Below are 13,931 nucleotides of genomic sequence, written 5' to 3' on the forward strand. Positions count from 1 at the left end.
ATGTGTGAAAGTGAATATGTGATACTGAATGTTTTGTGGTTTATTTTACACCAAGTTTCCCCTAGAGTTCATTGGCACAAGTGCCAATGTATAGATTCTTCTTTGGGGGCTCTATTTCTTTTCTTTATACTTTTGGAGGTAGCAAGTTTTCTTTACCAACAGAAACTTTTAGAAGGTAGAACTCCACATTTTTGTGGTGGAGATCTTACTGGGACAGAAATAGGCAGACTGGTTAAGTTTTTGAAATTGTCAAAAGCCAAACTCTGTGTAGGAACCAGAAAAAATTCCTTCTACAACCTCAGCTAGGTTTTTCTGAGACACTTCTTGGTGCAGATAGCACCAGAATATTCCAAAAATATTCTTAGATTATTAAAACTGAAGTAGTTTGGCGAAAGAGGTGGAAAGTTAACCGAAGAACACTCCTCCCCCCAAAAAAGAAAAAAGTTTGTGTGCCAGGCTTTAGAAAACCTAGATGTGTCAAGCTGTTTTAACCTTTGCTAGCCTCCTCCCATGCAAGGGTGACAAGGTCCAGATCATAATATGTCCTTCAGTATCTTCCCAGTGACCCCCAAATTGAATCCTGCTAGTCACTTAGCAGGAAGTTAGTAGTTTATTTTAGTTTCACCTTATCAGCTTGACTTCTTTTCCTAACCTTATTCCCCTGTCACCCTCAGATGCCAGACCCCCAAAGGGGAAGATTGACAGGTAGTTCCCATAGCTCAGTTTTACCCTCAAACAACAGGGATTTAGTTTCTTGTGCCTTTGCCAATGTTTATGTAGTCAAAGTTTAGATCTTGCCTTAAGGAGTCTCTTTTTTACGCGTCACTGCAATAGGAAAGCCACAAAGAAGTTTTTGAACAAACCCTCGCAACTGGAACCCCATCTAGTGTTCAGTTTGATTCATCCATGGGAAAGACATTTCCCCCTTTCATTTATTGTGTACATTAGGTGGGCTTGGATCACTATTTTAAAAGCAATGCCTCGTCCATGTTATTTTTTCAGAGATTTCACTTGTATTCTTCCACTAGAGAATACGCTAATCCCGGTCAGAACAGTGAGTGAACTTGGAGGGTACCAGGAAATTTATCATTTGGTGGCATATCACATCGAGGAAACTTTAGATATCACAGAAAATATGCACAGCATATGTCGTAGTGTTTAACATTTCTTGGGAATCTTAAGTTGGACATTTGGATTCAGACTTTTCCCAGGTCGGTGCAGAAAAAAAAAAAAAGATAAAAGACTAGTCAATCAAATATGTTTGTGATAAGAAAAGGAACAGGCTGTTAAAATTAAGGACTCCAAAACCACTGTCATGAGCAATTCTATTAAGAAATGTAAATGCAATTTTAACATAATGGGAAGTACAGTGAAGTGTCTTTCTGAAGAGCTCCAAAAAAGAAAACTAAATCTGGTAGAGTAAGGTGGTTGTGTTTGTTTTTTGTTTTGTTTTTTTCCTTTCCTGGCTGGCTAAACCTTTCTGTGTGGGGCATAGTTTTATTTTTATTTTCTCAGTAGACAGATATGGTAGAACACTTGAATTTTCTGCTTCCGATTCTGCAGTTTGGTTCAGAGGATGAAAAACTGACAGATTTGAATTAGGCATCAAGTACCTAAATAGTACAACAGGTACTAAAGCATCTGGGATTTTAATATAAATTTGGTGGAGGTATAAGATCACTCTTCCCCTCCCCCTACCAAAAGGCCCAGAAAATTCCAAATATCTGTTTGTGTGTACATACTTAGAAAACCACTGCTTCTTAAATTTTGGTATCTGACTAGGGTTGCTTACAAAATTAATCTGCATGCAAAATCCATAGAAAAGGAACAGGAATGTTGTTTTCACCATAGTACAAGGAACAAGGCAACTGTATTTACTATAATGGGGTCACCAGTTGCAATCCTGTGTAACAGATTACTGAGAGAGATACAAGATAGCAGACAATCAGAAAAATGAATTAGAACTGTTGGGGTGTGTGTGTGTGTGTGTGAGAGAGAGAGAGAGAGAGAGAGAATGTGTGTGTGCGTGTGTATCTTACTACAACTTAAAATATTCCCTTTGGTAAAGAGTCCAACTAGTCCTCATGTTTTGTCTCTTTTTTTTTTTTTTAGTAAAAGACTGTTTCCTTGGAGTTTTGTTCCGAATGCAGATAGATTTAAAGTTAAGAATTATTACAGTGTAGCGACACCTGCTTTTGAAATAAATCAAAATAGATACCAGTATTTTGGGGGCGTGGGGGTGTTCATAAACATCAGGAAATTAAATTAGTTCACTCTACAGTGAGATCAAATGTCAGCTTATTAAAAATGTTGTGAAAACCTAAGCTAAAATATGGGCAACTTTTAACACAGTCTCTTAAAAGCAGGCAGGCATTTATTTTAAACATCTATATTTTCCATCCAGTTAGCACAATCCTAAATATAAAATGTTCAGGTTGAAAACTTGAAAATTCTCAAGTGAGTCTTGAGGCAGCACAAATGCAGAATTCGAGTGCAGGGAAGTAATAATCAGCTAAATCCTATAAAGTAACCTGCCTTTTACTTTATTTATTATGAGAATATCAGATGTTTGCAAGTTATAAAGAATTAAAATCTCTTTTAATCGTGAGCACAGATGTGCTAAATATTTGAAGCAACTACATTGTAATGTGTACAATTGATGAAGTCAGTTTTCTGATTTCCCTTGCTAGTTATTTAGTTCTGAATCTGTCATTATTTGTCTAAGCCCAGCTGACCAAGCAAAACTGTGTTTTAAAGTGGCTTTATGTTTTGATAAATGTGAGCTGGTTGAAAAGTATTTTCCACTGAATGCAGAGCTTAATAGAACATGCTGACATAATAGTTTTAATGCATTTTGTTGAAAATGTGTGAACAAACAGAATAGCTTTTGTTCCTTCATAATTGGCTGTAAAAGTAGATGGAAACATAACCATTACATATGGAAATGTGCAAAGAGAAAGAAATAACATTTCTGTTGAATATATTAGGAATTGCATTTCCCAGTTTAAAATAAGCATCTGAAATGGATGCATCATTTAAAATTGGTTGTCAAAATAAGAAGCTTTAAAGAGAATTTTTTGTCACATTATTTTGTCCCAAGTTAAGCAACATAACTTTAGCAAATTTCATCTAATATTTTGTTTATATGATTTTAAGGCAGGGGGAGAAGCAGAAAGTGCTTAAAACAGCACCTTCCATGTGCATAGGAATCCAGTGCCAATTAGGATGATTAAACATTAAATTAAAACCAAATCATTATTGGTATTTTCTGCTACAACTAAGATTTGTTTGGTGGTGTTAATGCATTTTGCACTATACCCTTGTGGAGATTAAAAGATGGGTATTAGGAAAGCTGGCTTGTTAAGTATAACTTAGCTACTCAAATAACACTCCCAGTGAATAAAGTGTGCGTACATTTGGCATACTTCACCAGGGATTCTAATCAATTCGGCATCACTCAAGGCAAATAGAGTTAAGGAATTTCCAGAAGTTAGTATTTAGGTATTAATTTTATTTTCTGGAATGCAAAACTAGTCAAGTTTTTTGAAATATTTACTACAAAAAGGCAAACAGCTGACACTTTCCAATGGACTTTAAGTTTACTGAAAAAAAGCAGCATTTTGATTTTACATTTATTCATATCTGCAATTACTTTGTTTTATGCAAGTTTTCTGGGAGATTCAATTTGGAAGTCATGGAAACTACCTATTATCTGATTCAGTTCTGCAGAAAAGCATGCAGGGAGGTAATCCTTGAATTAAACAGTTTTTTTTTTTGTTTTTTTTTTCCACAGCCTTCTTAGATGACCACACACCATTTGTACAACAGAAGTTGGTGTTCCCCATGCTGGGCAAACAATGGGAAGCCATCCTGTCTTTGAATAGGATGTTAGCTTGGAGTTAGAGATTTTTCTGTTTAATTTACAAATGGATCTTAGTGAGAAGACATCTGAGCAACCAATGGAAACAAACATGAAATAAAGGGATTTTTATAATAAAAGGTTCAGGACAATCTGTTAAACAATTGATAACAGTTAAGAGCAAACTGTTTTTAAAGGCATTCAGACAAGGAGAGCTGCAAAGCATTTCAAACTCTAAACCAAGAATTATTTCTTAGGAGATGGGAGCACTTCTCGACTGCACATCCTTCTTGAAGTTGATGTTTAATCAGAAATGTAAATCTTGTGCCAGTTTTTATAGACATAGAGAGCACTTTTGATGAAATATTTAGAGGCATAATGTTGCCATTCGGAGCATGGTGGCATGTATTCTTTGATTAGTGGGATGGTAGCCGGAGTTACATCTTTAATTTTAAAAATAAACATGCCAGGGAGTGATATATAGGTGCCAGGCAAGTCTTGTAACGGATTATGATCATTGTGTTTCTCTTCATTGTGTATGTTGCCGTTCCTTTTGTGTTCAAGTGAGTTTTGAGGAGCAGTCTGGAGGATTTGTTACTGATGTGACTAAAGTGTGTTTGTCACGGATCAGACTTAGCGCAGGTTTGAGGTAGGGGCTTGAGGTGATTTTCAAGTTGTCAGTCTACAGCTTGATGATATGCATTTTTTTCCCCCTTGTCAACAACTGATTGGAACCTGAATGACTACAAATTAGTTTAGTGACAGAACAAACTGTCACAGATATCTTTGAGTCGGTTGAAAATGAATAAGGTTGACAGAAACTCAAGAGCGTAATAAGTCCTCAGAATGGTTTGTGGACCCTCTCTGGACGAGTAGACAATAAGGTGTATAAAAGATTGGAAATCAATATTTTGCTATGGAATTTCATCATGCACCAATGTTTCCCATTTGTAGTATTTTGTATTTTGATGAATTATCTGAAGGCCACGACTCTCTGGGATACTGGATGGATAGAATTCCTCCATACCCTTAAAAATTAATTATGGATGTTCTTAGGTAATCTTGATTGGTTTTCAGGGGCTACAGTTTTGAGTTTTGTAGGTAAAAAACCATTGATTAGCCCTTTTTTTTGTTTTTAAGTCATAGGTGACTGTGTGTCCTGGCCCCTTTACTAACCCTGCACCTTTTTGACATTTGTAGGAGACACAGAAAAAGGTCAACCGAGTCGCCCTACTAAGAGCAAGGATGCCCACGTCTGTGGCCGGTGCTGTGCTGAGTTCTTTGAATTATCAGATCTTCTGCTCCACAAGAAGAACTGTACTAAAAATCAATTAGTTTTAATCGTAAATGAAAATCCAGCCTCCCCACCCGAAACCTTCTCCCCCAGCCCCCCTCCCGATAATCCTGATGAACAAATGAGTGACACAGTTAACAAAACAGATCAAGTGGACTGCAGCGACCTTTCAGAACACAACGGACTTGACAGGGAAGAGTCCATGGAGGTGGAGGCCCCGGTTGCTAACAAAAGCGGCAGCGGCACTTCCAGCGGTAGCCACAGCAGTACCGCCCCAAGCAGCAGCAGCAGCAGCAGCAGCAGCAGCAGCGGCTCCTCCACAGGTACCTCAGCGATCACAACCTCTCTACCTCAACTCGGGGACCTGACAACACTGGGCAACTTCTCCGTGATCAACAGCAACGTCATCATCGAGAACCTCCAGAGCACCAAGGTGGCGGTGGCCCAGTTCTCCCAGGAAGCGAGGTGCGGCGGGGCCTCGGGGGGCAAGCTGGCCGTCCCAGCCCTCATGGAACAGCTCCTAGCTCTGCAGCAGCAGCAGATCCACCAGCTGCAATTGATCGAACAGATTCGTCACCAAATATTGCTGTTGGCTTCTCAGAATGCAGACTTGCCAACATCTTCTAGTCCTTCTCAAGGTACTTTACGAACATCTGCCAACCCCTTGTCCACGCTAAGTTCCCATTTATCTCAGCAGCTGGCAGCAGCAGCTGGATTGGCACAGAGCCTCGCCAGCCAATCTGCCAGCATTAGTGGTGTGAAACAGCTACCCCCAATCCAGCTACCTCAGAGCAGTTCTGGCAACACCATCGTTCCATCCAACAGCGGCTCTTCTCCCAGTATGAACATATTGGCAGCGGCAGTTACCACCCCGTCCTCTGAAAAAGTGGCTTCAAGTGCTGGGGCCTCCCATGTCAGCAACCCAGCGGTCTCATCATCGTCCTCACCAGCTTTTGCAATAAGCAGTTTATTAAGTCCTGCGTCTAATCCACTTCTACCTCAGCCAGCCCCCGCTAACTCGGTTTTCCCCAGCCCTTTGCCCAACATCGGAACAACTGCAGAGGATTTAAACTCCTTGTCTGCCTTGGCCCAGCAAAGAAAAAGCAAGCCACCAAATGTCACTGCCTTTGAAGCGAAAAGTACTTCCGATGAGGCATTCTTCAAACACAAGTGCAGGTTCTGCGCGAAGGTCTTTGGGAGTGACAGTGCCTTGCAGATCCACTTGCGTTCCCATACCGGAGAGAGGCCGTTCAAGTGCAACATCTGCGGGAACAGGTTCTCCACCAAGGGGAATCTGAAAGTCCACTTTCAGCGCCACAAAGAGAAATATCCTCATATCCAGATGAACCCCTATCCTGTGCCTGAGCATTTGGACAATATCCCCACAAGTACTGGCATCCCATACGGCATGTCCATCCCTCCAGAGAAGCCAGTCACCAGCTGGCTAGACACCAAACCAGTCCTGCCTACTCTGACCACTTCAGTCGGCCTGCCGTTGCCCCCGACCCTCCCAAGCCTCATACCCTTCATCAAGACAGAAGAGCCAGCCCCAATCCCCATCAGCCATTCTGCCACCAGCCCCCCAGGCTCAGTCAAAAGTGACTCGGGGGGCCTTGAGCCAGCCACAAGAAACCTAGGTGGGCTCCCAGAGGAAGCCGAAGGGTCTACTCTGCCACCCTCCGGTGGCAAAAGTGAAGAGAGTGGCATGGTCACCAGCTCAGTCCCAACGGCAAGCAGTAGCGCCCTGAGCTCCCCAGCGGCAGACTGCGGCCCTGTGGGCAGTGCCACCACTTTCACCAACCCTTTGTTGCCGCTCATGTCCGAGCAGTTCAAGGCCAAGTTTCCTTTTGGGGGACTCCTGGACTCAGCCCAGGCATCAGAGACGTCCAAGCTTCAGCAACTGGTAGAAAACATTGACAAGAAGGCCACTGACCCCAATGAGTGCATCATCTGCCACCGGGTTCTCAGCTGCCAGAGCGCCTTGAAAATGCACTACAGGACACACACTGGGGAGAGGCCCTTTAAGTGTAAGATCTGTGGCCGGGCTTTCACCACGAAAGGGAATCTTAAAACCCACTACAGTGTCCATCGTGCTATGCCCCCGCTCAGAGTCCAGCATTCCTGCCCCATCTGCCAGAAGAAGTTCACGAACGCTGTGGTCCTGCAGCAGCACATCCGAATGCATATGGGAGGCCAGATCCCCAACACCCCAGTCCCTGACAGCTACCCTGAGTCCATGGAGTCCGACACAGGTTCCTTCGATGAGAAAAATTTTGATGATCTAGACAACTTCTCCGATGAAAACATGGAAGACTGTCCTGAGGGCAGCATCCCCGATACACCTAAGTCTGCAGACGCCTCCCAAGACAGCTTATCCTCTTCGCCTTTGCCCCTCGAGATGTCGAGCATCGCTGCTTTGGAAAATCAGATGAAGATGATCAATGCTGGCCTGGCAGAGCAGCTGCAGGCCAGCCTGAAGTCAGTGGAGAATGGGTCGGTCGAGGGGGATGTCCTGACCAATGATTCATCCTCAGTGGGTGGTGACATGGAGAGCCAAAGTGCTGGCAGCCCAGCCATCTCAGAGTCTACCTCTTCCATGCAGGCTCTGTCCCCGTCCAACAGCACCCAGGAGTTCCACAAGTCACCCAGCGTTGAGGAGAAACCACAGAGAGCAGTCCCAAGTGAGTTTGCCAATGGTTTGTCTCCCACCCCAGTGAATGGTGGGGCTTTGGATTTGACATCTAGTCACGCAGAGAAAATCATCAAAGAAGATTCTTTGGGGATCCTCTTCCCTTTTAGAGACCGGGGTAAATTTAAAAACACTGCTTGTGACATTTGTGGCAAAACATTTGCTTGTCAGAGTGCCTTGGACATTCACTATAGAAGTCATACCAAAGAGAGACCATTTATTTGCACAGTTTGCAATCGTGGCTTTTCCACAAAGGGTAATTTGAAGCAGCACATGTTGACACATCAGATGCGAGATCTGCCATCCCAGCTCTTTGAGCCCAGTTCCAACCTTGGCCCCAATCAGAACTCGGCGGTGATTCCCGCCAACTCGTTGTCATCTCTCATCAAAACAGAGGTCAACGGCTTCGTGCATATTTCTCCTCAGGACAGTAAAGACACCCCCACCAGTCACGTCCCGTCTGGGCCTCTGTCTTCCTCTGCCACATCCCCAGTTCTGCTCCCTGCTCTGCCCAGGAGAACTCCCAAGCAGCACTACTGCAACACGTGTGGCAAAACCTTTTCCTCGTCGAGTGCCCTGCAGATTCACGAGAGAACTCACACTGGAGAGAAACCCTTTGCTTGCACTATTTGTGGAAGAGCTTTCACGACTAAAGGCAATCTTAAGGTATCTTGCTCTGCACCATACCCACTCCATCAACCCTGTCCCACTGCCATTGATTATCTATAGTGCATGCCCCCAGAGTCATCAGCCCAGATATTCAGGGAGAGAGCTCTTGCAAGGGAACCTGCTGCACATGGTTGATAGGGGAGAAACGAGGGTGCCTGGGAGGGTCAGGATCGTGGCAGGGACAAGGGCAAGCTGCAGCTCACTGAATGTCAGTGCACATTGAATAATTTGGTACCTAAGCGAAGGAGCGGCCTCTATGTTGTCTTGCTAAGTGCACCAAATGAATTGCTTTACCTACCAAGGAAGACAGCCTGGCGTTGCCATGGGATATTGATTAAAGACCTCCATGTGGCCTGTGTGCTGCCCGTATCACTTAATAATTAGGGCTCTCAGCGTTTGCATCTATTTTTCATAACTATGCAGTCCAGCATGGTTTGTTCGTCTAAAAACAATAACGTCACTGCTCTGCTAATGGGCATTATGATAATTGATTATACAGCATTTCCTACTGATATGTGTTGGAAATAAAGCAAATATGCTTAAGTTCTAGAGCAACAGTTGAGTGCTCTTAGTATGTACATTTTTCTGTTGACAGAGTATTTCTCTGGAGATTGCTCCCAGTACTGTGAGATGAATAATTACTTTCTGGCTTTTCTCTCCATACGCAGGCCCTCCAGTGGGCAGTCAGGGAGGGATACCTTCTTCCTATCTGAAAAGGACATTTATAGGGTAAAGGGTGTCAGATACAATACTTACCATTGCAATGAGAGTGGACATAACAATTCTAACCCTGAAAGGAGCTATCCGCCACTGCCTGGCTTGCTTGAGGCCATTATAAGCTAAATATGGGTAATAAAAAAAGAGTAAATAAGGCATCCTTTCCCAGGAAGAGGGGAGACAGGCCAGGGCTGCAGAGAGTGAGCACGTTATTACTAGACAGGAGGAATGCATGGTTCCTGTTGCCTTCACTGTCTGTCACATGATGAGAATAGGCATTTAGGCCACTTGCTTTGTGGACATTTGGGATATGAGTTGAGACAGATTCAGCCATTAAGCTTCTCTCCCCCTCCTCTTTTCCCCCCCACCTCTCTGTCTGCCTGCCCTCCCCATATCTCAGGTACACATGGGCACTCACATGTGGAATAGCACCCCTGCACGACGGGGTCGGCGGCTCTCTGTGGATGGCCCCATGACATTTCTAGGAGGCAATCCCGTCAAGTTCCCAGAAATGTTCCAGAAGGATTTGGCGGCAAGATCAGGAAGTGGGGATCCTTCCAGCTTCTGGAATCAGTATGCAGCAGCGCTCTCCAACGGGCTGGCGATGAAGGCCAACGAGATCTCCGTCATTCAGAATGGTGGCATCCCTCCAATTCCTGGAAGCCTCGGCAGTGGGAACAGCTCACCTATTAGTGGGCTGACAGGAAACCTGGAGAGGCTCCAGAACTCAGAGCCCAATGCTCCCCTGGCCGGCCTGGAGAAAATGGCAAGCAGTGAGAACGGAACCAACTTCCGCTTCACTCGCTTCGTGGAGGACAGCAAGGAGATCGTCACGAGTTAAAGCAGCTCAGGCTGGAGACATAGCATTCATTCCTGTTCAGAACGCGACCTATGGTGGCCTCCTACTCCTTGCCCTCCCCCCCATCCCGCCCCTTCCTTCATGTTCCCCAGATCTATGAACTACAACATTATGAAGACATTCTTTTGTACCTTGTTCAACTTTAGAGTTCTAAGAAAGCTTATTTATTAGTGATATAACCTTGCTTTGCAAACAGAATGCAAGCGTTAACTTTGGTCTTCTGTATTTTGGACTAAATACTAATTGACTAGAGTGCTGTAAACTTGCTGTAACATTTATGGCAATTGCAAGTTGCCCTGCTAGGCAGTTGTAATCTGGCATTAACTTATTTTCTATATCCAGTTTAATATGAATCTGGTGTTGATGCAATGCCTCAGTGATGCATTAGATCTCTAATAAAGTCTGTATATACATGTACACTTTGATCCTGCTGGAAAATTTTATCAGCAAACACATTGTCTAATCTTTCAAAACAGATTTAAGGAAAAGACTTAAAGTACAGACTGAACAGTGTGGGTCTTTGAAAGGTTTGGTTTTTTGATTTTTATTCTAAAATTCAACCTTTTTTTTTTGTAGATTTAACCATTTCCATTTTGAACTGCTATTTGTATCGTGCTTTTTACTTGAGTCGTCTTCAATGTTAATAAGTTTCTGTACAGTAATAAGCACGCAGAATTCTTTAGAGAAAAAGAAAACAAGTGTTGTTTTGGTAGTTGAAACTGAGACGTAACATTTTGCCTTGTAGGTATATTCACGATAGAAAATGTGTGCTGGAATTTCACAATGCTGCTAAGTATAGCATCTTGAACAACCTTCAGTGGAGAAAATGTAGATGCTCTTGTATATACAATAAGAAATATCACTTTCATTCAAATGTACATATGTTCCTTACAAGAGCAAATGCTTCTTGATCAAGAGAGCAGGTATAGTGTTTGTTTATTTTGTATTAGGTATGGAAGAAAAAAATTGGACTGTTACATGCACTTTCTTGGAAAGTTGAAAGGAAAGGGGGGGGTCCAATTTCTTTAACATTTAATACTTACTAACAACAGAGATACTGTAATTTTACTCAAGTAATCAAATACATTTTTTTTTGCAACAGATAAAACAGAATACTGTGTCTGTGTTTTTAGAGTGCATTTCCATTTAGCCAGACCCCTAAATGCATTTTAACATTTCCCCAGGCAGCAGTCAATTGTGTATGTGAGTGTGTATCCCTCTTTAAATGAGGAATTGTAAAAGGCATAACAGAAATGGCTTTGCATGGGCCTGCGTTTTCTTTTATTTTGAAATTTGGAGACCCTAGATATTTTCCCAGTATCCATGACTTATTTAAGAATGGATTTTATAGACTCCACTACCCACCCCACCCCAAGAAAACGAAACAACGAAATGACATAAAAGATGTTGTTGGAGGTTTTATCCCAACAGGTAAGTTTCTTTTAAGCAAAATATTTATGCCGATTTAGATTTCACTTTTACTATTCTGGTTTTATTTCACTTAAAGCAGTCACATTTTTTCAGGCAGCTGAGAGCCACATTGCTGGGGAGTTCCTGATGCTGCTGGGTTATATAATCTGACTCAAACTGGGCCTCAACCCAGAGAGGTCAACATGTTCTTTATTTGATTGGTCTTTTAGGCATTTAAACGCACATGCATATTTGAAAGAAAAAGTCTATTAGAAAGGTTATGTAGAGTCAGCTTGAATATTTCATCATGCAAATTCAAATGGATTATTCCCCTCTCCCGGTTGTTCTGGGGTGGAGGCAGGAACAGGCTTTCTTCCTCCTGAGCACTATTTTGAGGTGAGCAAACGACTGAAGGGAAAGCTGTGTCCAGAGGGGTCGCCGAATTTTTTTTTTTTTAATTTTTTTTTTTTTAAGTTGTTTACTGCTGTGAAGCGAGCATCTGGCGGTTGTGCCAGGTAAGGTAGAAAGCGTCAGGCCACTTCCTGCAGAAGTTTCCACCAGGGCGCGGCCCACTTGGGGCCGCAGTCCCCCGACCCTGTCTGTCGTTAGACCTCTGTGCCGAGGGGTCGCCCTCAACCCCTGCTTGGCTTCCAGGTCCAGGTCCGGCGTTCCGGAAGGTGGGGGCTGACCTGGGCCGTGAGAGTTCAGGGGAGGGGATAGGAGCCCCCAAAGACAGAGAGGGCAGCGGGGGGTGAGGGAAGCGAGTTGCGCGACGTGGTGAGTGATGCTGAGAATCACCCCGAAGGCTCCGCACCCGAACATTTAGAGGGGCAGATTTCTCGGTCTCCCCTCTCCTGTCCCGTCCCCTCTGCTCCAGGAGTGACCATTTTTCCCCAAAAGTGGGGACACGGATTGAAGGCCGGAGTTCCAGCCAGAAGCTCTGGTTCTGCGCGGGCCAGATGGAACTGTTTCCGTTGCACAGACGACGTTCACACCTTCCCATCGCTGGGCGTGGTGATGAGGGGCTGCCCCGGGCTGCGCGCCCTTTGCGCCCAGGGACAGGGCCTGGGGACATCTGAGGGAAGTGATCCGGGGGGCTGCCGCCCACCGAGAGAGGCAGGCTTCGACAGTGCCCCCCTGCTCCACACGCCCGGCGCCTCGCCGGCCCTCTCCAAAGGCGTCCAGGCGGCTGTCCCGCGACACCTTCCACCGAGCGTCCGCCAGCAGCTGGACCCCGCTCTCCAATGGTCGTCGCCGCCCGGTCCCCGGAGCTCCCGCACGCCGGACCAGGCGCGAAGGTCACCGCCTTGCACCACTTTGGGCTGCTCGTCCATTTCCAAGAGGCAGTCTGTGGGGAGAGGGGAGCGGGGGCGCTGTGTTCCCTTCCCTCTCATCACCACCCTCCCACCTTCCAGCGGTTTCTGAAAGTGAGTTAAGGGAAGCAAAAGTCACTCTTCTTTCCGGAGGCATCAGAAGCGTTTAGGAAAAGGTCGGAGGGTCTCTCTGTCTGTCTCTCCGTCTCTCTCTCTCTCTCTCCAACCCCCTCCTCTCCTCCCTTCTCTCTCTCTTTCTGTCTTCTTTTGTCCCTGCCTATCCATTTATTGATTATCTTTCTAATGTATTGATTATTACCTGCCCACTCATTCTCCTTTCCATCCATTTCCAAAATAAGAAATCGCCCTCTGCCCTGCTTCTCCTCCCATTGTGAAACACACACTCAGCCTTTGGGCTCGGCCCGCAGAACAGAACTGGATTTACATTTATAAAGCAACAGGGTTGAGGTGAAGGCAGTCTAGGGGCCCGCACCCCTTCCTCACCTACTCCCTGACCCTTGCCCCGCTATGCCGCACTAGAGGTGCCTCGTGGTGGTATTGGAATCACCGAGAACCGAATTCACTGAATTAAGGAAGGATTGTGGTTGCAACTAAGTTCACAGAATTTTTTAACTAAAAGTATTCACTTTGGTGACAGTTTCCCCAGCTTTTTTTAAAAAGGGAGAATTGTAAAAATACAGAACAGCCCAGAGAAGAATTTAAGAAACGCTTTGTGCCTATCACTTAAAATTTACAAACGTTAGGAACTTGTAGTTTATTCGAGGTGTTTTTTGTTGTTGTTGTTGCTGTTCCCCCACCTCTCCCCAGGAACTGCGTTTCCTGTTCTTCCTCTCTGCCTGGGTAGCAGTCATTCTCTCATTCTCTTCTCTCTCTTTCCTTCCTTATATTTCGTCCTCCTTTTCCTTTTTTTCTTCTCCCTCCATCTCCACTACCCTTCCTTTTCCACCCATCCCCCACGGGCTTCCTTATTTCTGGAAAATATACTTGGAAGAGCAGTTTGGTGATTGACAGGGACCTGGGGAGGGAAAAAAAGAGAGAGAGAAAGAGAGAACCAATGACAGACCCAAGCTGCCCGAGATGACACCCCCCCCCCCCCCCCC

The 13,931-nt window shown here is 44.6% G+C and overlaps 2 protein-coding genes across 3 annotated transcripts in view; one reads left to right on the forward strand and one right to left on the reverse strand.

Annotated features, from left to right (window-relative positions):
* Positions 1-5,064: 5,064 nt before the first annotated feature.
* SALL1 (spalt like transcription factor 1) lies at positions 5,065-11,197 on the forward strand. The gene is made up of 2 exons (XM_017882974.1): positions 5,065-8,508; positions 9,629-11,197. Exons 1-2 carry the CDS (start codon positions 5,275-5,277, stop codon positions 10,067-10,069), a joined length of 3,675 nt encoding a protein of 1,224 aa, XP_017738463.1. The 5' UTR covers positions 5,065-5,274; the 3' UTR covers positions 10,070-11,197.
* A 503-nt stretch (positions 11,198-11,700) lies between these two features.
* The window catches only part of LOC108536311 (uncharacterized), a 19,306-nt gene continuing 17,075 nt past the window's right edge, over positions 11,701-13,931 (reverse strand). Inside the window, exon 3 of one of the 2 annotated variants that reach the window (XM_017882966.1) lies at positions 11,701-12,845. In XM_017882966.1, the coding sequence (XP_017738455.1) occupies positions 11,976-12,845 (870 nt within the window). In that variant the 3' untranslated portion in view covers positions 11,701-11,975. Of the gene's footprint in view, positions 12,846-13,530; positions 13,847-13,931 lie in introns of those variants that run through there. The other variant, XR_001887478.1, reaches the window with a different exon arrangement.

This window comes from Rhinopithecus bieti, unplaced genomic scaffold (genome assembly GCF_001698545.2).
Source record: "Rhinopithecus bieti isolate Rb0 unplaced genomic scaffold, ASM169854v2 scaffold_13375, whole genome shotgun sequence".
Taxonomy (NCBI): domain Eukaryota; kingdom Metazoa; phylum Chordata; class Mammalia; order Primates; family Cercopithecidae; genus Rhinopithecus; species Rhinopithecus bieti.